The sequence below is a fragment of the Mauremys reevesii genome, linkage group 5 (assembly GCF_016161935.1).
Source record: "Mauremys reevesii isolate NIE-2019 linkage group 5, ASM1616193v1, whole genome shotgun sequence".
Classification (NCBI taxonomy): domain Eukaryota; kingdom Metazoa; phylum Chordata; order Testudines; family Geoemydidae; genus Mauremys; species Mauremys reevesii.
Window position 1 is genome coordinate 78,215,041 of NC_052627.1, and position 25,801 is coordinate 78,240,841.

Below are 25,801 nucleotides of genomic sequence, written 5' to 3' on the forward strand. Positions count from 1 at the left end.
CTTCCAGTATTTTTATTGTATGAGGCGTGCTTTTCAAAAATAATGACTTCAGCTGTCAAAGGAGAGCATGTTGCCTCTGGTTAGGCCAGTTGTCAAGTTGTAGAATTACTGATATTCAATTTCTGTTCTCAGTCCCATTAAGGACCCTCTTTGTTCCTTGTCCCCCTTCAGATCCTGTCCTCTTTTGCATCCTACTTTTAGCCACAGGTTCCCATTTTCTGTACCCAGTTTCTGTCACTTCTGATCCCCAGTCACTGTTCCCATTTATGCTGCCTGCTCCCTTCTCCTGTCTCCCAGTCTTAAACCCTGCTTCTGGCTCCCCTCTTATCTCTTGCTAGCAGCATTATTGCCAACTTCAGTCATTCAAAACCCATTAGGCTGGCCCAAAATATGATGATGATAGCTTAAAAGTCATGAGATTTGTAAATGTAATATATTTTAAGTTCCTTTTATTAGCCTTCAGATTTAGGGCTTTTGGGGATTCATATTTCAAGATTTTCTGTGCAACCACAAGGGCAAGAAACATATAGTAACTCCTTGCTTAACATTGTAGTTATGTTCCTGAAAAATGCTGACTTTAAGTGAAACAATGTTAAGCAAATCCAATTTCACCATAAGAATGAACGTAAATAGGTGGGGCTAGGTTCCAGGGAAAAAATTTTCTCCAGACAAAAGACTTATACACACACGGTATAAGTTTTAAACAATTTAATACTATACACAGCAATGATGATTGTGAAGCTTGGTTGAGGTGGTGAAGTCAGAGGGTGGATGAGGGTGGGATATTTCCCAGGGAATGCCTTACTGCTAAATGATGAACTAGTACTCGTCTGAGCCCTCAAGGGTTAACATGTTGTTAATGTAGCCTCACTCTCTACAAGGAAGCAGGAATGGATGGAGGAGAGACAGCATGGCAGAGAGAGACAGAGACATACACTGTGTGTGAGAGAGAGACGCACATTTCCCCTTTAAGTACGCTGACCACACTCTAAGTACACTGCCTTTTTAAGTAGATCAGCAAGTTGAGACAGAAGCTGCTGCCAGCAAGCTCCTTCCGTCCTGAGCCCTGTCGTGTCCCACCCCTGCCTTGTGGAGATGGCCCGATGGGGTAAAGGAGCGGAGGGTGACATTAGCACCCCTCTCCCCCCACTCCGCAAAACAAGCAGGAGGCTCCTGGGTGCAGCTCCAAGGCAGAGGGCAAGAGCAGCACATGGCAATGGGGGGAGGGACAGCTGAACTGCCCAGCAATTGATAGTCTGCTGGGCAGCTGCTGCACAGGGAACTTAGAGGAGCAGAGAGCTGATAGGGGGCTGCTGGACTGCCCTGGTTCTAAGCCCCCACCAGCTAGCTCCAACAGGCTGCTCTTCCTGCAAGCAGTGGACAAAGCAGGCGGCTGCCAAATGAGGTTATAAGGGCGCATTGCGCAACTTTAAACGAGCATGTTCTCTAATTGATCAGCAACATAACAATGAAACAACAGTAACCAGGACGACTTTAAGTGAGGAGTTACTGTACTTTTAAAAAAAACCTGAAAGCTGAAGTTTTCGCAGAGTAACATGACACCAAGATTCACAAGATCTTGATTCCAAGATGACTAGAGTTGGCAACACTGCCAGGGACTTGGAAGTTGGCTACAGCTACCTTCTCTTCCTGGCTGCTCCAGACTAGTTTGGCTACCGCAAGGGGAGCACCCAGAGGAGAGAAAGAGAGGCAGCTTGACTCCCTGCAGTTCCTCTGTCTTACCAGCTCCTGGTAGTAAGGAGGAGAAACTGTGTGGGTATCCGGCTGTCTTGTTGGACATGTGACATTACAGCAAGCCTCTGTGACAGGGCTGACAAGTGTGTGTCATGTGACATGCATGAGGCTCAGCAGTCATACCAGTTTTCATATTGGCTGTGTTCATGTTTCCTGTCAGGTGGTGATTTGTTTGTTTGTTTTAAACAAATACCCATAGACTCACATTTCATTTTTCCATATGCCTGTATTCTCATACAATTCACTCTTCTTCTGGCCATACTAGCTCATGTGGATTTTCTGTCCTTAATTTTGGAAGGGTTTTTTATTTAAGAAGTAATAGTTCAGATATGTCATTTCCTGTAGCATCAGCAAGAAATCCCATGATTAAATATAATATTTGGAACTCTTTAAATTATAGTGTTAGTGATCAGAATTGTAAGTTTTCTTTTTGCATATTCTAGATCAGGGGTGGGCAAACTTTTTGGCATGAGCGCCACATCGGGGAATAGAAATTGTATGGCGGTCCATGAATGCTCCAAAATTGGGGTTGGGGTGCGGGAGGGGGTGCAGGATCTGGGGTGGGGCTGGGGATGAGGGGTTTGGGGTGTAGGATGGTGCTCTGGGCTGGGATCAAGGAGTTTGGAGAATGGAAGGGGGATCAGGGCTGGGGTAGGGGGTTGGGACGTGGGGAGAGGCTCAGGGGGTGCAGGCTCCAAGTGGCGCTTACCTCAGGAGTCTCCCGGAAGCAGTGGCATGTCCTTTCTCCAGCTCCCATGTGGAGGCGTGGCCAGGGGGTTCTGCACACAGCCCCATCCACAGGCACTGCCCCTGCAGCTCCCATTGGAGCATGTAGGAGCTTGAACAGGGCCATGCCGCCGCTTCCGGGAGCCGCATAGCATGGCCCCGACCCTGTGTCCTGGCCAGAGTGGAGCCAAGCCACGTGGTGCAGCCCCCAACCCAGCGCCCCGGCAGGGCAGGGCCAAGCCCTCAATCCAGTGACTCCAGGTGTAACAGTGGGTGGAAGAAGCAACAGAATAAATACAGGCTGAGGTTGGGACAGGATTTCACGGAGTATTGAAGGTGCACATGATGTAGACAGTAAATGGAAACCTGTAGAGAAATTAAAAGAGAGGTGTAGCCTGATATGAGCAGTGACAAAGAGATTATTTTAGGAACATAATTGTAGGCAGCACAGGTAGCAGCATCTCTAGTTAAGGTTGCCTTCCACTTTTCATTATGATTTTATATATACCACAGAAATAGGGAAAGGTGACATAAAGTTAGGCCAGTGAGGAGACACAAGCCAGACTTCCCCTCATACACACATTTCCTCTGCTTATTCTGTAATTTTTAGTGCTGTTGATTAATCGCAGTTAACTCACCTGATTAACTCAAAAAAATTAATTGTGATTAAAAAAATTAATCATGATTAATTGCAGTTTTAATCGCACTGTTAAACAATAGACTACCACGTGACAGATTTTTACCCCAGTTCCCTAAATGGCCCCCTCAAGGCAGGGGTGGCTCCAGGCCCCATCACGCCAAGCGCGTGCTTGGGGCGGCATGTCACGGGGGGCGCTCTGCCGGTCACCGGGAGGGCGGCAGGCAGGGCGCCTTCGGCGGCATGCCTGCGGAGGGTCTGCTGGTCCCGCGGCTTCGGTGGAGCCGCGGGACCAGCGGACCCTCGGCAGGTATGCCTGAGGGAGGTCCACCGGAGCCGCGGGACCGGCGACCGGCAGAGCACCCCCCGCGGCATGCCGCCGTGCTTGGGGCGGCAATATGTCTAGAGCTGCCCCTGCCTCAAGGACTGAGCTCACAACAGGGCCAGCACAACCCATTAGGCGACCGCCTGCACTAACATTTGGGGGATGGCAACCGCAGCGGCCGGACCTTCCGCCGCCTCTGTCGGGGGCGGCATTTCGGGGGCGGGACCTTCCACCGCCTAGGGCGGCAAAAATGCTGGCGGCGCTCCTGGCTCACAACCCCGGGTTTAGCAGGCCAATGCTCAAACTACTGAGCTATCCCTCCCCATTGGGGGCATATGAATGGTTAGCATATTTGGCACATAAATACTTGCAGTGCCAGCTACAAAAGTGCCTTGCAGATGTCTGTACCAGTGAGATTACTAATGTGAGATTTCTAAAGATAGCTACAGCACTTGACACAAGATATGAGAATTGAAAGGTGGACAAGGAACTAGTTAAAGGGAAGACTAAAACGGATCATATTGAAAGGTGAGCTGTCAGGCTGGGGGAAGTTTATTAGTGGAGTTCCTCAGGGATTGGTCTTGGAATCAATCTTATTTAACATTTTTATTACTGTCCTTGGAACAAAAATTTAGATTATGCTAATAAAATTTGTGGATGACACAAAGTTGGGAGGTATTGCCAATACAGAGGAGGATCGGAATATCATACCAGAAGATCTGTATGACCTTGTAAACTGAAGTAATAGAAATGGGATGAATTTTAACAGTGCAAAATGCAAAATCATGCATTTAGGGATTAACAACAAGAATTTTTGCTATAAAGTGGGGGATTTATCAGTTGGAAGCAACAGAGGGGGAGAAAGACCTAGGTGTACTGGTTGATCGTAGGATGACTAAGCCATCAATGTGATGTGTCCATGAAAAAGGCTAATGCAATCTTAGGATGCATAAAGGCACAGTATTTCCAGTAGAGACAGAGAAGTGTTAGTACCATTATGAAGAGCACTGGTGAGACCTCATCTGGAATAATGTGTGTAGTTCTGATCTGCCATGTTTAAAAAAGATGAATTCAAACTGTAACAGGTGCAGAGAAGGGCTACTAGGATGATCTGAGGAATGGAAAACCTACCTTATCAGAGGAGACTCAAAGAGCTTGGCTTGTTTAGCCTAACCAAAAGAAGGCTGAGGGGAGATATGATTGCTCTCTATAAATACATCAGAGGGATAAATACCAGGGAGGGAGAGGAGCTATTTAAGTTAAAAACATAAGAACGGCCATACTGGGTCAGACTAAAGGTCCATCTAGCCCAGTATCTGTCTACTGACAGTGGCCAATGCCAGGTACCCCAGAGGGAGTGAACCTAACAGCCAATGATCACGTGATCTCTCTCCTACCATCCATCTCCATCCTCTGACACAGGCTAGGGACACCATTCCTTACCAATAGCCATTTATGCACTTAACCACCATGAACTTATCCAGTTCTTTTTTTAAATGCTGTTATAGTCCTAGCCTTCACTACCTCTTCAGGTAAGGAGTTTCACAAGTTGACTGTGAGCTGTGTGAAGAAGAACTTCCTTGTATTTGTTTTAAACCTGCTACCTATTTAAATAATTGGAGATATACCCATCTCCTAGAGCTGGAAGGGACCTTGAAAGGTCATTGAGTCCAGCCCCCTGCCTTCACTAGCAGGACTAAGTACTGATTTTTGCCCCAGATCCCTAAGTGGTCCCCTTAAGGATTGAACTCACAACCCTGAGTTTAGTAGGCCAATGCTCAAACCACTGAGCTATCCCTCCCTCCCCTAGTTAAGTTAAGCTAAGCTAAGCTAAGCTAAGCACCAGTGTGGACACAAAAACAAATAGATATAAACTGGCCATAAACAAGTTTAGGCTCAAAATTATGTGAAGGTTTCTAACCATCAGAGAATTGAAGTTCTGGAACATCCTTCCACGGGGAGCAGTGGGGGCAAAAATCCTAACTGGTTTCAATAAGTTTATGGTGCGGATGGTGTGATGGGACTGCCTACAATGGCATATGGCCCAGTAGCAACTGGCAGTAGCAAAAATTCCCAGTGGCCAGAGAGGGGACACTAGATAGGAAGGGCTCTGAGTTACTACAAATAATTATTTCCCAGGTGTCTGGGTGGTGGGTCTTGCCCACATGCTCAGGGTCTAACTGATTGCCATATTTGGGGTTAGGAAGGAATTTTCCCCAGGATCAGATTGGCAGAGGCCCTAGGGGGATTTCGCCTTCCTCTGCAGCATGGGGCAGGGCTCACTTGCAGGTTTAAGCTAGTGTAAATGGTGAATTCTCCGTAACTTGAAGTCTTTAAACCATGATTTGAGGACTTCAGTAACTCAGCCAGAGGTTAGGGGTCTGGTACAGGAATGGGTGGGTGAGGTTCTGTGGCCTGCAATATGCAGGATGTCAGACTAGATCAGGGGTAGGCAACCTATGGCACGCGTGCTGAAGGTGGCACGCGAGCTGATTTTCACTGGCACTCACACTTCCCGGGTCCTGTCCACTGGTCCGGGGGGCTCTGCATTTTAATTTAATTTTAAATGAAGCTTAAACATTTTAAAAACCTTATTTACTTTACATACAACAATAGTTTAGTTATATATTATAGACTTACAGAAAGAGACTTTCTAAAAATGTTAAAATGTATTACTGGCACGCGAAACCTTAAATTTAAGGCGACAAGATGTTGGGTCTTTTTCTTATATAGAGTCCTATTATCCCCCACTCCCTGTCCAGATTTTTCACATTTGCTGTCTGGTCACCCTGCTTAAATTAGAGTGAATAAATGAAGACTCGGCACACCACTTCTGAAAGGTTGCCAACCCCTGGACTAGATGATCACAGTGGTCCCTTCTGAGTCTATGCTGCTTTCTCACGGCATGATCTTCAAAGCCCCCTACAATGAGTCAGACAATGTTGGATAACTTAAGGAGAAGTAACTTGGATTTAGATTCTATTTCTTTGATTTTGCAGACGTGTCAGAATCTTAGTATTTTAAATTGCGATTAAATAAAATGGCCTCAGTAGCCAATCAATACCACCAGTTGTTTTCAGTAATTATATAGTATGCACATCCCTGTACTATGGCTACTGATTGTAAACTTAATTCACTAACCATATGTTACAGAAATCCCCAAGTTCTGATTTGCTCTTCAGAATTCAGCATTGATGTGCCTATAACAAATATGGTTACCTCAACTTTTAAGCTTTCCATTAAAAACAAATTATATATGTATACCAATTATGTCTCAAAAAAATACTGTAATTAGACATTTCCATTTAACAACTTGAAGAGCCTTATATTAACTACATAATAATATCCTGAGAAAACAAACTCCACATCTGATAATTTCCTTAAAAACAGAAAACACTTTCAAATTATCATCTAAATAACTTTGTATTAATGAAAATCCATTACTTACCACTAAGATAAGTGATCTTAGCTAATAATTATTACTTTTCTCTTATAATTAGAACTGTGTATTAAAATTAGAAACTTTGTCCTCATTTATTTATGAAATAATTAACCACTGTTTATTAAACAGAAAATATTATACTGTGTATATAAATTATTCACAGTTGTTGATCTGATGATGCTGTATTCCAACACTAAAAATTATACTAAATAGTCATTTCATTTGTATTTTGCATTTTGCAATACATTTGTATTTAAAATGGACAAGATATTTCTTAAAAAAACAACGTAATCACCTAAATATAAATAGTGGTAAATAGTTTGTACACCAGTATACTATAAATCATTTGTGTTATAATTAAGAGTTGAAAGTATGTTTCAATAATTAGCTTACTACGTTAACAATTTCAGATATACATTAACTACACAAATTTAATGTAAACATTCATGTAATTGTTTTCAGTTGTGCTATATAATGTTTAATTCTGTAACATACTCAGTTACAAAAGGTGTTTAAGTACTTTGCATTTGATATAATTTATCAAATTATTATTGTTGATTTCTTTGTTTTAACATCTTGGTTCACAGTAATCTTATGTATATGGCACTCTTTTCTATAGTTTTAAAGTAGATAGCTATAAAAAGCTGTCCTTATTTGAAGACATAATTTGTTCACAACTTGTTCATGTTGGTCTCTGTTGCTTTTTGCAAGTGGCAGTGTATAAAATGTGTTATATTAGCACTGATTTATATTTACAAAATGTGAGACACTACATTTTTGTGAACAGATGTTTTGATATCGTCATGATTGGTAGATACGTTTTAGTAGTGCATTTGAGAACAGATCAGAAATGGAACTGACTATTCTGGCACTATGGCTCAGTGCATTAGCAGGCCATCAGAAATCACCTTCTGTACTTGAATGACCTCGTTTCTGTTCTTAGTGCCATAAATCAGGTCAAGAATCATAGCTACAACAGGTTAAGTTACTGGATCATGATATATCAACTAAGAGGGGTACTCTCCGGTGTTGCTTTTTCTCTAGCAGGGGGACAAAAGAGTAATTCTCAGTGATGTGGTAACACCGGAGCAGCAAACTGTATGTTTATGGAAAAATGGATAGCAATACAGGCTTTCTTTCAGTATAATGAAGGGTATATTGGCGTAGTTAGTACAGTAACTTGAAATCTGATTCTTTGTGCAAAGGGAAAAAACTGCACTCAATGCTGTGGTGAAAAAGATGAATTTTCCTAATGTATTAAATCATGCATATCATGCTTTTGAGAGGAACAGATTAAACCAGTACTAAGGACAATGTCTTATCTCCTGCCCATGAACCAATAATATGAACTCTACCTTATCTGTTTATGAATAATATAAACCATGCACCTCAGCAACCTTATATAAGTTGTAATAAAAAGGATACTGAGATAACAGTGATGAAATGAGTGTAACCTAGAGATGAGACATGCTGCAAAGTTTGGATTCAAATCAGGATTTTAAACACCCAGGAGAGATTTCAGAATCAATTGTTTTGATTCAGTTCATTATAGGGAGGGCAGCCATCTCAAATTGCATATGACTACTGTTTTTATTTTTTATATGAATGCCAGTATGTAGCCAGTTAAATCTGAAACTTTTTCTTCCAGTGCTTATGTGCAGTTTATTACTCATTATGTTTAAATCTGTGATCGCCTTTTACAGCAGCAACCCAGCTCACAGATACTACCTTGCAACTGACCCAGTCACAGGAGATTTGTATGTTTCTGACACTAACACACGCAGGATCTATCGTCCAAAGTCACTCACTGGTGCAAAAGACCTGACAAAAAATGCTGATGTAGTAGCAGGAACTGGAGAACAGTGCCTTCCATTTGATGAGGCAAGATGTGGTGATGGAGGCAAGGCTATGGAAGCAACGCTCATGAGTCCCAAAGGTAGAGACATTATCAATTCTTGGTCTTAAAAATTCAGTCAGTGCCTGAACTGTGCTTTAATCACAACTGTGCTTTTGAAAAGCTCCCCCTCTACTGTCCAGAAAGAATGAAGCTACAAAAAGCTCAAGTTGATTTTACAGGAAATATTTGACTTTATAGTCCTTTTCAAATTTCACAAAGATTATGTATCCAGCAAATTATATCCAAAGTTTTTAAAATGTCAATGTTTTACTCCTATCTATTCAGTTTTTCAAGTATACTAAAATACCAGGCACCTCTCATAGACTGCATTTTACTTTCTGTGGAACAGTATATGCAGTCAACCAGAGTAAAATGTGAAGTAAACCTTTGTTCATTATGCTACATATGTTTACAAGTAATTATATTGCATACTTTCTAAGATGTGTACTTCCTGTCCTCAAATTCCTCAGACCTAGTCACTAGCACTTTGCAGGTTGTTAGTAACGGATGCTAAATAAATGGCTAGTGTAATAAAACTAATTTTTTTTCTCCTTAACTAAAGGACTGGCAATTGACAAGAATGGATTAATCTACTTTGTTGATGGGACCATGATTAGAAAAGTGGATCAAAATGGAATAATATCAACTTTGCTTGGATCTAATGATCTAACCTCAGCACGACCTCTAACATGCGACACTAGCATGCACATCAGCCAGGTATTAAAATACAGCTAATTTGGAGTGGGGTTTTTTGTTTGTTTGGTTTTTTTTTTGGGGGGGGGGGGTAGGAGGAAATAGGGTAGGGGGAAAGCTAGTGCAGCTTGTTTGCTCCCTGAAATAGAATCAGGTGGAACATGTTGAATATTTATATATTTAACAGGATAACTGTGTTAAGAAACTTATTCCAAGGGCATGATTTTCAGTATATTCTGCTAGCAAATATATGCTGCTGTATTCAATTTTTCTGCACATAAAGTTCAGTGTAGTACAGAACAACATAATTGTCAGCAAGAAATGTTAAGTATAGTAATAAAATACCAGCAGAGTAGCAAATCTATTAGACCAGTATTGGCATAATGATATTTTTTAAATGAACAGAACCACTAATGTCCTTAGTCTATTAGTGTGAATGCCAGGATACTTTAAAGAGCTCAGAGGACCCTTTTTTATAGGTCCCAGTGGAGTTATATGAAGGGACTTTACTGTTGCTGTGATTGAAAATGGAATACCAATACAATATTTCACAATCTGGAAAGTACTGAATTTCATTTTTGGTATTATCTGATTACTGCTAGGAATGGTACAATATAAGTAGGTAGTTCCTTGATATCCATTCCTTGAACTTCTTAGATTTAGACTCTCTGAATTGGCGGGGGGAAGGGGTTTGCATGTGCATATAAGGTCATTCCAGATTATTGAGGGGGCAGAATGCCTGTAGGATAGTTCCAGTGCATCTTTTTGTAAGATCTATAATTTGGATAAAATAGTTTCTTTTACTCCATTTGTGTTCATATGAGACCTTTTGACTAGTCTGATTATAAGAAATTAGAAATATCCTAAAAGCATTATCTAAAACTATTATCAAAAAGGTTAAATTCAGTTCAGCAAGCTAATTGTACTTAACCCAGATTTACTGACTAATGAAACCCTTTTCTTTTTTTAGGTACGTCTGGAATGGCCCACAGACTTGGCTATCAATCCAATGGATAACTCCATTTATGTTTTGGATAACAATGTGGTTTTGCAGATCACTGAAAATCGTCAGGTCCGTATTGCTGCTGGGAGACCAATGCACTGCCAAGTGCCTGGCGTGGAGTACTCTGTCGGAAAGCATGCTGTACAGACCACTTTAGAATCAGCAACAGCTATTGCAGTGTCCTACAGTGGGGTACTTTACATTACAGAAACTGATGAAAAAAAGATTAACAGAATAAGGCAGGTTACAACTGATGGAGAGATCTCGTTAGTTGCTGGAATACCATCAGAGTGTGATTGCAAAAATGATGTTAACTGTGACTGTTACCAAAGCGGTGATGGCTATGCTAAAGATGCCAAACTTAATGCCCCTTCCTCCTTGGCTGTGTCTCCAGATGGTACATTGTACATTGCTGATCTTGGAAATATTCGGATACGAGCTGTGTCAAAGAACAAGCCCTTGCTGAATTCAGTGAACTTTTATGAAGTTGCTTCTCCAACTGATCAAGAGCTCTATATCTTCGATGTTAATGGTACTCACCAATACACTATGAGTCTAGTCACTGGAGACTATCTGTACAATTTTAGCTACAGTAACGATAATGATATTACAGCAGTAACGGATAGCAATGGAAATACACTTCGTATCAGACGGGATCCCAATCGGATGCCAGTGAGAGTGGTGTCTCCTGATAACCAAGTGATTTGGTTGACTATAGGCACCAATGGATGCCTGAAAAGCATGACTGCCCAAGGTCAAGAGCTTGTTTTATTTACTTATCATGGCAACAGTGGGCTTCTGGCAACTAAAAGTGATGAGACTGGATGGACTACATTTTTTGAGTAAGTATAGAAAAAATAAAGTTATATAATTAGTCTCCACAGTTCTGGAGTCCAGTATCATGATTTGAAATACTTTTAGGGCTTTGACAAAAATAAGCTTTAAAAAGATAGTACTTGCTAACTTAAACAGTTCTGTACTTTCTTTGTCTGTCTGACATCTTCCAAACTTTAATGTGAATTAATGATGATAGATTGATGATCCAGAATCTGTTATACTGTAACACAGTTATTATGAGACAGCAGCAAGCTTTGTCCAAAGCGTCATAGCTCAGGCAAACAAGCTTTTGTAGGCTTTTGTTAAAAATCTAGATTTCTCTCTCTCTCCTTTTGCTCATGATACTCCCATTGGTTCTGTAATAAATACTAAGCCACTGGAAGAAATTTCTTTTGGTGCCTAGTCTCTACTGTTTGGTCTTTCAAGTGAAAGCAGTCTATCAGATGAGTACTCTGTATCAAAAAAGTTAGAATGGAAATTGTTTAAGTGTTGGAATGTAAGAAAGTAGAGAATATGCAGGAAGGTTCTGATGGATAAAATGGCAAGCTTTCCCACAGAGGGATCATGGGTGGCCTCTAGAGCATGTGGTTTGATGAAAGAAGTGTAGGCCACGGTGAAAGTGTCATTCCCATGGGAAGCAGCTACTGAAGGTGCAGATACACCAGCAATCAGTGAGGTACACAGTAAGTAGCAAAACATGAGTGGTTAGGGCACAAGTCTGACTTGTGATTTTTAAAAGTTTTTTAAAAAGAACTGTTTTCCCAAATGTTATCATCATATTGTTGTTATCCATTCATAATAAAATATATGAATTATCAAAAGGATTTACAGGCTCCCAGATAACATTGACTGAAAAGAATCATGGCATTTTGTGTAACTAGAAGTACCATAGAATTCAAAATTTTTGTTTTTCTGTAGAGAACTTCATCCCAAAAATAAACAAAGAAATGAATCAATATACCAAGCACAGTTTAATAAATGTGCCACTTAAAAAACACAAGTGATTTATCAAAAAATCTATTTCCCAATTCATTAATACAATTTGTTTAATAAAAAAAGCATCTTATTGATGGATTGAAAATAGTTTTTTTTTTAAATCACCTCACTCAGTAAAGAAACAGTGTAGATTGAAAAGTTCAGAAAAAGGTGCCAAAGGTGATTTGGGAACACACAGAATGTACACATAATATACCTATAATGACTACTGAGAGATTAGAAGAAGTGGAATCATTCAGGCTGAGAAAAAACAGAGTTAGAGGGAACTGTATTAAGGTATTCTGAATTACAAAGGGCATAATGAAAACTGATCAGTCTCTTCTTTTTTAACCTTTCCTATCTTGAGGATGAAACGTAACAGCAACTGCTACCAAGGTCAGGACCTAAAAAAAAGCTTTCAAGTCAGTGCACATTATAAAGAAAATAAAGTGCTGGTGTCAGGCAATGGCTGCAGAGCCAGACATCTATGTTCAGAGATAACTTCACATTTATGTCAGTGTACATTTGGCTGAGGCAGTAGGCGGGGAGACTGAGCACCTGCATCTACTCTCCAACCTTTACATATGCCATCAGAGACGTGAGAGCAGCAGGCACTGCTTCAGTGCACATTGTGTCCTGGAGGGGAGATGCAGCTAGAAATGCTGATTTCCAACAAAAGCAGCAGGTGGAACAGAATTGCTGCCAGTTTTAAGATATTGTTATAATAATCTGTAGATTGGCAGAGCGCTGATAGTATGTTCCCAAAGCATTAGTGCAGATCTGTAATATTTAATTGCATATTCGTGCATCATTTCTTATCTTTTTAAGCCTTGACAAAAGTGTATAGAAACAAAGCAAGGACACACAGAAGAATGGGAGAATATTCAGCAGTAGGCAGGGAATACATTCTTGTTTTCATGAGTTAGAAATGTCCTTTTAACTGAGAGAACAAAGCTAAGCCTCCAGGTCGATTGTGCGTAGTCACCCTATTCAATGAGAATAAATGCTGTTTTAACTTCAACACATATACATAAGAATCCTGGCTTCTACCTTGTGGCTTGGACCAATCAGGGGATTAGGGGAATAGTAAGTTTGTTATTGAAACTAATGTATCTGCTTGGTACAGCTGGCATTTTTAGCACTCTGCATTCATTTTGGATAGTGTAGAACTAGTGTTTTATTCCTACTTGTAATTTCTCTCCATGTTACTTGTAATTATTTTGTGCCTATTGAGATTTCATTAGGAAGAGAGCTGATGGTTTCTGAATGTACTTAATGGCTTCTGCATAGTCTCAAAGATAGATTGTATTCAGTACCAAGTAGTTTACACTTCTACTCTTTGCATTACAGGTAGGATTTTGGGTAATATGTTTCATGAGCTAAATAATTACTTATTTATTGATTCAGTAAACGACCATCTTTCACATCTGACCTTCTTTCATGTAAACTTTCTGGTCTCTGCTAGGTATGTCCAGCTAACTAATAGAGCCCCCTTGTGTTTTGACACTATGAAAAGGCCACCTTTTCCCTTCAGTCAGTATTAGTTCTCATTCCATGCTGCCATTTATGTACATTTATAAACAATAACCTCACAGTATTGACTCATTACAATTCCTAAACTGACATAATTACAGTGAAAGGTAAAGAATTTCACTCATCCAGAATATAGAAATAAATAAAATTGATACTGAAAATGAAGACCTCACTGACTGTGTAGAACTATGCAAAGTGAGAGCACGTCATTGATTTTGACAAGAATATAAAGTTCTTTAAAAAATACATGGTGCTTCACAGCTCCTTAAATGTTTGTTCATATAAAATCTCCCTATTTAGGGCCATGTGTTTCCTTTTTGAAAAGGAAATGATAGATATGAACAAGGAAACTTCATTGTACCTTTCCTTTTAATTATTGGTGAATCTGACTGCCTCTTTGCTTTCCAGAGCCACAGCTTCTGTAATCTATGGACAGATATGTATGTAGTTTATGGCTAGAGCAGGTTGAAATTTTTTTAATGGAACAGTTTTCCATCAGAAAATGCAGTTTTGTCAGAATAAAAAGTTTTGTGAAAACATATTGATTTTAATTAAATTTTCTTTGGGAAAAAGTCTAAAAACAAATTATTTCAACTTTCTCGTTATGTTTTGATAATGCCAAAATGTTTTGCATTGACTTTATCATTTCAGTTCATTTTTAACTCGTATTAAAATATTTTAATATTATGTTATTTATATATTTAATATTATTTCTATGTTAATGTCTTCATAGTATTGAAATGTTTTGGCATTATCAAAACATTTCAATGTTTGCTAGCAACAATTTTTTGGAATTTCTGTTCCGCAGTAGATTGCAACATTTTGACTTTTTGTTCTGATTTGGAACAAAAACAAATGCTGGAATTTCCCACAGAATGAAAATTCCATTTTCTAACCAGCTGTATTTGTGGCTTGTTTGTTCCACACTCTGATTGTCCAACATATCTTGAAAGTTGTAAAAGTTCAGTTAGAAAAGCCACCACCATTGTTATAACTATAGGGTCAGTTTTTTGTCCCAATTCTGCAAAGACTTATGTGGGCATAAGAGTTTATCTGTACAGATTCAGCAGGACTGGGACTTAAATGCAAGGAACTCTCATAGATTTCAGTTGATGTCCAAAGATCTGAGAGGAGATCTAAAAGGAAAATTTTGCCCTGGATGATCTGGCTGGTTGCCCTGACAACACTAAGCAGTAGGACTTGATTCTTTTCAGGATTTTCCACAGACTAAATCTCTCTAACATAACATGCAAAAAGGCCATTTTAAAAAGTGCCCTTTTATGAACAAGTACATAGCTAAAATGCAGGAAATTTGTTTCTATTCTCTCTTTTCCACTTTTCTTAAGCAAAACACAGCCAATTAATCCTCATTAGCATGTGACGTTGCAGGCACACAGATTTAGGTATCAGTTTGTGAACAAACTATATTTGAATTCCATAGCGCTATATTAGATTGCCTACCAGTTATTTGCTTCATAACTTATGTTTTTATTGTAAAATGGTACTTCTGAATTCCTGTGCTGTTAATTATTATAGCCTAGTGGATAAAATGTCTGCTTTATGTTTCAAAGGTTGGTAGTTTAACTCTTAAGGTTGTACTTTTTTATTAAAATGTACAGTAACTTCAGTTATGATCCATTATTGCAATTCTTGATTCTTAACAGTTTGCTAAAGCAAAAAAAAAGAGAAAATGATCTTCTGATACAAATCATTTCACATGAAAAAAGAGTAAGAAATCATCCATAGAATAATTTATATATTCAGCCATGCAAAGATAACAGCCATGCTAAAGGTCAGCATGGTCCATTTCCTGTTGTTATAAACCATCTTGCTTAATCTGAACTTTTTTTAATCGTGGCTGTTTCTTTGAATTATTTTTCTAACTTTTTTTTTTACATGATCATTTTTGAATGAGATTCTCTGTAGCAGATCAGTATGTATTGCATCATTTTTGTACAAACAGTTTCCACTCTGCTGTGTTCTCTCACACATGGTAAGCTAGCACAGGTATGTGAAATGAATAATATCTTTATCTGAACTGAAGATTTTGAAATGCTGAAATGAAAAAGATTATCCATATTATATGTCACAATTTTGAAAACCCTGAAATTAATCCATGTAATCCATTTATTGGTGTAAGGAACCAAAAGTCCTCCATGGAATGTCCCAAAGTGCTAGAATTGGCCAGTCAGACCTCCCAAGCTGAAAAAGATTTAGTTTCAAAACTCTCTATTAATTGAATGTTTGAGTCTCAAGAGCATTAATTATTCCAGAAACTCACTGTAATTTGCATTCAAGTAAATTGACCACATGCTTAAAGCTTCATTCTGTAAAGTGTCCAAGCATTATGGTAACCCTCTGCTATTGCAAATGCAGCCGACTTTTAGATTTAACTAAATTTCTTTGAGGTTGACAGAATCCTGCCATATAAACAATTAAAAGTAGAGCTGCTGTCAGGTCCTCAAAAGCAGAACTTATTTCCAATTTCAAACATGCACAAGGTTGATATGACGGTGTAACATCATACCATCATCAGTTTTCTAACTGCAGTAAAGTTATTCTCTGAAAATCATTAGACCAGATCCTTGCTCTTCCCCCTTCAATCAGTCTGCTTTGCGCTCCTCAGGAAACACAAAGTAGATGTAAAGCTGCCCTAATGGAACTGCTAGGGATTCCTTTGGCATAGGAGAATCCCGGCATGGCGTAAAGCCAAGATAGTTGGCTGTATGCCATCTTCTGGAATAGTGATACACTGCCATGGTTACAGTCTGCTGAGGCACTGATGCCCCATCTCCCTCGAAATAACAGTAAGGAACCCACTTCTCTGGAATGGCCCTGAGCTAAAATATTCCAGACTTGCTGTCTTTCAGAGCATACTGCAAAGTTAATTTGTTTTACCTGGCCTTCAAGGAGAGTTAGGGGAGATTGAAGTACTGTACGGTGCATTTGGGATGTTGTCTGTATTTAAAGCTGCTACTTGGTAGAAGGGGTGAGGTGGTTGACATTTCATGTTGTAAATTTGAGTAATTGGAGTGGTACTAAGAGCTTGTGTGTGATTTTTTTGTTTGTTTGTTTTAAGTCTCAAGAGGGAAAAACAGTAGGTGTGTCAGGGCCAGGACGAGGTGTGGCTGGACCACCTTACACTCCAGTGATGTGTGCTAGTAGTATGGTCCCTAAGGGATAATTTAGAGCAGTCCTTAGCCTGGGCTCAGGATCAGGGGAATGGAAAGAGAACTTAGAGCCACATTTTCCTCCTTCCTCTTTGGTCCTGTGCCAAGCAGCTCTATAAGACCCTTTGTCTTAAGTGTAAAAAAAAAAAAGTCCTGGTAGACATTTTAAAATAAATAAACATTAGAATTCTGCATATTTTGTCTAATCTCTCCATTTAGTATCTACATATCTTAGTGCTATCTGGTTGTTGGTGTTAGCTGCTTTAAATCAATTTGTGGTCATTTTTACTCTCCTGGAGGATGTACAAAGGATGTACATTCCCTGTGCTAATCTAAAATTTTAACCTTCTACTTTCTCTTATCTACAGAAAAATTTTGACCATCTATGTCATTAACCATGAATTAATTCCAACAATGATTTCTTAGTTAAAACTAGGATCAATTTACGGGCCTTTTACCTTCAATCACAGGTTTAATGTGATTCCAGAAAAATTGTTTCAGCCAGTAGCTAAACATTTTAGTACATTAAACTACAGCCTGGCTGATCTCAGGATAGTCTCAGAGAAGAAAATACTCAAACCTGAAGAATTGTTTATGAGGCAATAACATCTGGATATTTGGATTTCAAAACACTAGCTCCCTAGAGCTTAAACACCAAGGAAAAAGAGCTCTTTTTAACCCTGTCTAGTGTTACTTTGCCCGTAGAAGGGAGCACTTACTAAGCTAAGCATGCATATTTCCTGCTTGTATATCTAATTCCTTTCTATGTTCTTTCCTCTTTTCTTTCAGGGATGGGTAGCATCAAGCAGACACAGATCTGCTCCAGATCCCAGGTGCATCCCACCTGCAGTCCTCTCACTGCTTTTCCTTCTTTTCCGCATCCATTTGGCCCCCAAACCTACTCCTCCTGCAGTATTTTGTCACATTTTTACCTGCTCTCTGATCCTCCTCCCTCTTTCCAAATTCCCCCATCAGTTCTCAAAGGCACATTTGGTTGCCTGACTTTTCCACTCCCCATGGTACCTTTCTTCCTAATCCCTACTTGTATCTCCTGACATCCTGCTTCTCCCTGGGCATTCTATGCCCTGAGCTCATTTGTCTTTTCACCAAGGGCTGGGGATGGAAATCAAGGAGAGTGACATTAGCAAGAGGGATGTTGCTATAAGTTTATTCTGCCCCCCTTGTTAAGTGAACACGTATTCCAGACAATTTAGAAAAGTTTTAACATCTTGCAGAATGTGAATTCTGAAGTTAACTTTTATATGGCGTTCCAAGTAAAAAAAGTCCCTTTTACCTGCTTGACTGCTCAGCATCATGCTGTACCTATTGTGGTTATTATTAAAATTAATAATGTGTTGACTGCTGGCAGTTCGCTCAGTGCTGTATGATTCAGAGGAGGGTACAGGCCCTGAACTGAGTGGCTTAGCTGCCCCACATACCAGGCACCAACATTCCAGTGAAATGCAGCAACGGTGAAGATTACATTTCAGAAGTAAAGAAAATGTTTCCATTTTACTCCTTCTTTTATACACTTCCTGATGAAGGCTGAAGTGGAAATATTGTAAAACAATATTTTGGGCCATATGCTGCTTCCCATATTAGCACAAGTCGTCTCATTATAGACACTGGGATTGCCTACAGGAGTCGATCATCTGATTAAAAAAAGATTGACAGAACCATTTTCTGTCAAAAATGCAGTTTTGTTGAATTATAAACATTTGGCGGGAATGTATTGATTGCAATAAATTTTTTGACAGTGATAATGGTGAATCATTTTGATTCAATAATGTTGGATGATTTAGTTTAGAGAAGGTAAAATCTGACATTATTGAAATTATGTTTCCACCTTATAAAAGAAACATTTCTATGTTATGAAAACAAACAAAAATAGACATCATCCAAACAAAACGTTTCAGTGGTTCCAAGTACAGGTTTTTCAGAATTTTTCATTTTGTAAGAAATTTCAGCTTTTCATTCTGATTTGGAATTATTTTTTTTTAATGTCATAATATCCCACTGAATAGAAATTCTGGTTGCCGACCGGATGTAAAGAATAATCCACGAAGGATTTGGCCCGTTGTACTATACTTGTTTGAGTTATTTGTTCTCCTATATCCATAATAGCTGGGTAGTAGCCATTAAAGGCTACACACACAGAGAATGCTTTGGCTCTGCTGCTCTGAATCAGCCTAGCATTAGAAAATATACTGGCAGGAGGATGGACTACAGATGATCAAATATGCCTTGTCTGTTTCTGCCTTGTATTACTCCATGTTTTTCATTACTTCTAAAACATCTTGCAGTTACATCATCTCAAAGCCTATTCACCCTGTGTTCCTACCACCAACATGCTTGTTCAGGCCCTGAGTATCTCTTGCTCCAACTATTCCTATCTCCTCCCACCCACCCATCTCTTCCCCCATCAATGAGTTCAAAATGTGATGGGCAAAAAATCATTCACCATGCTTATTATATTGACTGTGTTCAGCACCTTTTCAAATTCCTTTCTTGCCTTCTCCTATATCAAATTCTTGTCTATACAACCTGGCTCCTGACCGCTTCTTGGCCTGTCTTTTTCCTCATTAGTGAGCTCGAGCTGACAACTTGTATCTTTGTATCTGCTTTGTTCTTCATCTCCTCCAGCTGTCTTCTCTGGCACTCCTTCCATGGTATCTCAGTCACCTTAAACCTTCTCCTTGACTCAGCTCAGAATCCCCTACACACATTTTTCCTCCAAATCCCTCTAAAAAGTGCAGTGCAATGTGCAGGCTGACAGTCATGGTTCCCTGGACCTACTCTGCCCAACCATGGCAGTGGGGGCAGCATTAACTTCTGCTCCTGGCAGAAGCTCTTATGCCAGCCAAGGATGGGGTATAGTGGAGCTTCAGTCCATTATACCACCTCCTCTCGCTGCCTCTGATGTGCCACCTTGCTCTTATGCCAAGTGGTAAAACTCTAGTGAGGGACACATCAGCACTGTGTGGCAAAGCTGACATGAGGGAACCACCTCCACCTGCTTCCCACTAGCCAAAGATTTGCCCTATGCGAAGGAAATTCTTCAGCGAAAAACTCTGGCTGATGTACATTCACTGTGTGCGTGAAGGCAGTAGATCAGAGAATCCAGCCTAAGTTCTTTAGGGCAGAAACTTTCTTTTCATATTGCTAATGCACAGTTGATACAATATACAACTATTATTTAACAATGTTGAATCCAACTTATTATTTTTGAGACTTTCTCAATGATAATTATGCAGCTTGCTCTAATTGTATGTTTACATTTCTACTGTAGATAAATTGTAAAAATGCACAGATTCTTAACTTTCTTCCTAAAGGTTTAAAAATTTAAATTCTTTTTGCTGTGAAAACAGGCTGTGACCTTGCAACTCTCCATAATATAAAAATAGTATAACATTACAGTCTCATAAATGTAATAAAACAAAATATTAAAAACTACAATTCTGGAACATAATGAACAACAAAATCCTCTTACTATTTCATAATATGCCTGCTTAGAGAACAAAAGTAAACATGCTAAATAGCATCCTATTACCAGTGCTCTAGGCATCAACGTGAAAACTCTGAAATAAAAACTTTATCTCGCTCCCTAGATATTTACAGAGAACCTCATATCCGTGGTAGCAAGGTACAAACAGTGTATCTTAGTTCATGTACTTTTACCTTTTTTCTTCATTTTTCAGTCCTTGGAAGATTACTTTATATAATGTTGGTCTTTAAAGGTAAGTTAAGTAATAAAAATAGAAATGAGATACCATCAAATAGGTAATAATATCACAATGGCAACAATGATCAGCAATATTATAAAGCTTCCATGCAGGGGAAAGTGAGAGGTGCCTTGGTTTCCATCAAGAAAATCAGGAGATGGTGTCTGTAATGTTTAGAAAAGCACTCAGGAGTCAGGTTAGTTGACAAGAAAGCAATAGCACTTTTATTAACTACATAAATACCCAGCTCTACCTATCTTTCCTCAGGCTTCTGAAAGTATCTCGTTCACTCCCAGCAAGATCAGAGGCTTAGCAATGCCATTAGCTCAGTCACTCCCATATTAAAATGATCTCATCTCCTTTGCATAGTCATTCCCATAATATCTATTCTTACAATGCAACCAGAAGATGTTTTCATTTTTTGCCTCACATATAAATCAGTTAAAATCTATTCCAGATCTCACTTTGATATGAAAAAATATACCCTTCTTAACAGAGGGTCTGATCCAATGCACATTCAAGTCAATTAAAAATTCCCTTTGACTTCAGTGAATCCAGGAGCAGGCCCAGAATAAAAAGTGCACTGTTTTCAACCACACCAGATTCCAGCTTCATGTCCTTACCTTAAAGGCCCTTCATACGATGTATCTCCCAACTTATCCACTCATGTCTCTTGTCATTTCACCTACATTCCCTGAGCTCTGCCCAGGGCCGGCTCCAGCTTTTCTGCCACCCCAAGCGGCAAAAAAAAATTTTTTTAAGCAATTGGCGGCACTTCGGGGGCAGCTCAAATGAGCCGTTCCATTCTTCGGCAGCAGTTCGGCGATGGGTCCTTCACTCCCTCTCTTCCTCTTTGGTGGTACTTTGGCGGCAGCTCAAAGAGGAAGAGAGGGATGGAGGGACACGCCGCCAAATTCCCGCCGAAGACCCAGACGTGCCGCCCCTTTGTATTGGCCGCCCCAAGCACCTGCTTCCTTAGCTGGTGCCTGGAGCTGGCCCTGGCTCTGCCACAGATATAAGGCCTATATGCTTTTCCATTTCTCCTACAAATATGTCTGTGCTTTCCTCCACACTTCCCCTGCATGGAAATCCTTCTCTTAATTTCTAAGGATGCTATCATCTCTTCCTTCAGTCTCACCAAGACCCTCTGCTGTGTGTCCTACAAAGGAATCAGCCCATAATCGTAGACTAGATTGTGTGGCAGATGGGAATAACTGCTTTTATTTTTTAAATCTTTCTGATGATTTTGAACCATCTGAAACCATCAATGTATACAAACGTTAATCTGTGTAACTGCATGATCTTATCATGTGCTTTATCCTCTCTTCCCGCCTTTTGTTTGTCACAGTCCGTTTGTTGCTTCTTCTTTCAAGTTAGATTTTAAGATGTTTTGGGCAAGGGCCATGTTTGGGGGAGGGGGTTCACAGCCTCTAGCGGAATGGGGGCCACTGTCCTTTGGGGGCAATTGTGTGTTGTTGAATATTGATTGTTTCCCTTTGTAATGTTTGAGCTCATATTTAGAAAGATATAGTGTCTTTCATCCCAAAGTTTCTGATTATGTTTTACAAATTATTTGTATATGGCATCACTGAAACGCAGCCACGTCTGAGGTAGAAATGAGGCCAGTTCAGGGGAGGATAGCATGAGGAAATTTAAAAGAATTTTCCTAAAAGTAATAAATATTAGGAAAGCTTTCACTTAAACTGGAAGATGAGATGTAAACAAAGTTATCATCCTTCCTACTGGTATCTATGGAAGTTATGATGTCATGAAAACAAGCTTGTGACTTCATGGGAACAAACAGCAGAAGCAGAGGACCTTCTGCATCAGAGTGACTTTCATTTAAAAAGTTTAGGAATTTTTTTAATTGAGTCATCTAAAAAAAGTAGAGATTGGCAGAACTTCTTTATCCATACTTGGACTCCTCACTTTGTTTGAGTATTTAATACTGACTGAGTAGTAAAATTATTGGAATGTAATTTTTCTTCATTTTGCTAAACTTTCTGTAAACATAGAATTCAATTTTATAAACTTTAATACTGTACTGAAGTTATCAGTCACCCCTTAAACTGTTTTAATAGGGCCCCCATCTTTCAAAATAAAGTGACACTACTTTAGAGTAACCAGAAAGTCTATCCAGACTACCAAGACTAATTCTCATTTACCCTGGCACCCTTTACACCACTCTGACTGTGTAAATGAGCTTTAATATAGAAAAGAATTAGTCTCACAAGGTATATCCTAAAAGTTCATTCATTTGAATGATTGTACTCCAGGATTTACACTGTCAAAACACACAGATTATTTGTCAGTAATGAAAGGGTTCAAATAGGGCAAGTGTGTAGAAGTGACACTGAAGGTAGATACATAATAGTCAGAGAGCTAAGAATATGTACAACAAGGAAGGGCTTTACCCTACTGCTCCTTTCCATAGCACTTCAACAACAGTAGCATTAGCCCAACAAAAATTCTGGTTATCTTAATTATACTGCGTTTTTTGGAAAACACTATGTGCAGAAGCACTAGAGGCATGAACTAGATCCTTTGTCTAGAATGGTGTTGTAACTGAAATCAATATATTTGAAAATGTAGAAAAAATCCAAAAATGTTCATAATAATTTAAATTGGTATTCTATTATTGTTTGTTAGTGCAATTAAAACTGCGATTAAATTTTTTAATCTCATGATTAATCGCGATTAATTTTTTAAATCATTTGACAGCCCTAATTTAACCATGATCACTTTGTCTAGTCTCAGTTTATGGTAGTCTTGGACCTGTGACTGCCAGATTGTTTTTACTCCACTCAAGATTTTGGGGGGTAAAATTCAGGACATTTTTTTCTTTGAGGTTAAATATAATTAAAAGAACATTGTTATAAACTGGTATATCTTAAAGCAGTGGTTCTCAAGCTTTTGTACTGGTGACCCCTTTCACACAGCAAGCCTCTGAGTGCGACCCCCCCCTTATAAATTAAAAACACTTTTTAATATATTTAACACCATTATACATGCTGGAGGCAATGTGGGGTTTGAGGTGGAGGCTGGCAGCTCACAGCCTCCCACGTAGTAACCTCACGACCTCCTGAGGGGTCACAACCCCCAGTTTGAGAACCCCTGTCTTACAGGCTCATTTCCCTGTATTTTCTTTTTTGCATTACAGATCCTACTTTCTATCAGTGTAAATGTGAGCTTAATGGCCTCAACAAGCTGAATGAAACATTTTATTGCCACATTATAATAGATTTTCAATATATATCAAAATGATGATAGACATACAGAATGACAGTATTTTGTACTTATTAAAGATGAGCTTTGAACCTTTTCTTCATGCTCTCACTTGATGTAGTTTGCCACTAGAAACATGTGCAGAGTACTTTGATATGCAGACCTCTTTATTGACAAAATAGAAGCAATCTGCAAAGGTTTTGTGAATTTTCTGTTCACTCACAATAAGTAGAGAGATGCATTGAAGATATTTCTAATGTATGTTCACTGAATATATTAATAGTACTGTTCATCCTACCACTCAATTTATACATAGCTATAATATAAAAAATGTTCATGCCTCATTTCTCAGATACTCTGTCAAATAATGTTAAAGCAAGGCAACAAATACATAAATGTATTTGAATTGCACATCTTATTATCTGAGATGTGCCAGAAGCAGTGTCTTTTCACTTTGAAACTGACATGTTAGTAAGTTCCATAATTATTTTTCTTCATTGTTGCAATCATTTTGTTAAGGGAGAAATTCTGCAAGCATGTGTTATATAGAGGCGCTTTGAAAAACAATATTGGCCATACCCTGACATCAGGTTTTACAGAAAGCTTTACTATAAAGTTCAGTTCTATGGCTCCATATTTTAAATTGAAATAATTTACTGTATAAAATTGTGACAGTTGCGACCAAGGTAAATCTCCTCTGAACTGAGATATATGCCGTATAAGGCACAGGTGAAAGTTATGTTGTGCAGCTAAGCATGGGACATTTCCTCCTGCAACAAGGTTTTCCTAGAAGTTACTACATTTGAAAATGAAAGAGTGAAGAAAATGTCCTGTATAGGCTAGAATCGAAAATGGTATGGGAAGGGATGCAATTAAAACTGAAGAAGATGGACATCAGAGGAGAGCATTCCAGCAGTTAGAGATCACAAGGTCAAGAGTCTGAGAAGATAATAATCATTACCACTGAGAGTCTGTCATTGTGGAAAAGAAACCTAGCTGGCAGCAGCAGATGATCTTTAAGTAGGCCAAGGAGTCTGACTCTCCAGGCCAGTTCTACCGATGGTGTTATTAGTTTAGTCTCACCTCTTGCCTTTTGTGGTCATTGACCATATGAGGTGATTTTGTTAAGGTGAGTGGAATAGAGTTGAGAGAATTTGAGAGAGGCTCTGTAGACTGGTGAGTGAGCTTAATTTTTTTTTCCTTGAAAAGTTCACCATGTTTCCCATCCACAAGAGAAATTTGAGAGGTTGGCTGAGTGGCTTTGTTGTAGAACCTGGAGTGCATGAGGAACATCAGAAAGGCCTGGAGTAGTAGTAGTATGTGCGTTTGTGGGTGGGCATGCAGAAATCAAAGAAGCTCTGACCAGCCAAAGAGAGGGAGATTGCCGTCTAGCCTTAGATCCAATGTCTTCAAGGGTAATTTCAGTGTTAGACCACTGGGCAGGTAAAACAAAATTCTTGGACTAAAACTGACAAGTTTGGATGAACTCACCAACAAATTGTAACAATATTGGATATAATTAAAAAAATGAAAAATAACCTAGGAATGCCCAGGATGATGCCTAGAGTGATGTCGCCATGTCTAGCGCCCTGATAAGGAAGTAGTCACATTTCACATTATTTGTGGAAGAGATCATGTTTAATAAAATACTGCTACAGTGTGTACTCATATGCTGTGATACAAAATGAGGGGCCCATATTACAATCCAGCATGAAATTGAATTTATGGTAAACTACAGAAAAAGCAGAGTTGAAGGCAAATGGAGTATTTGAGAAATCATGAAAATGCAGATTGGACACGGGGAGAAGAGATTTTTGCTGTGTAGTGAATAAATCGCGGAAATGAAAGATGGTAACGGAAG

General features: G+C 39.2%; 1 protein-coding gene across 1 annotated transcript in view; it reads left to right on the forward strand.

The window, feature by feature from the left end:
- Positions 1–25,801, forward strand: part of TENM3 (teneurin transmembrane protein 3) — a 2,204,264-nt gene that overhangs the window by 2,146,438 nt on the left and 32,025 nt on the right. The window contains exons 35-37 of the mRNA XM_039540233.1: positions 8,589–8,821; positions 9,345–9,499; positions 10,446–11,320. Of these exons, the coding sequence (XP_039396167.1) occupies positions 8,589–8,821; positions 9,345–9,499; positions 10,446–11,320 (1,263 nt within the window). The remainder of the gene's footprint in view (positions 1–8,588; positions 8,822–9,344; positions 9,500–10,445; positions 11,321–25,801) is intronic.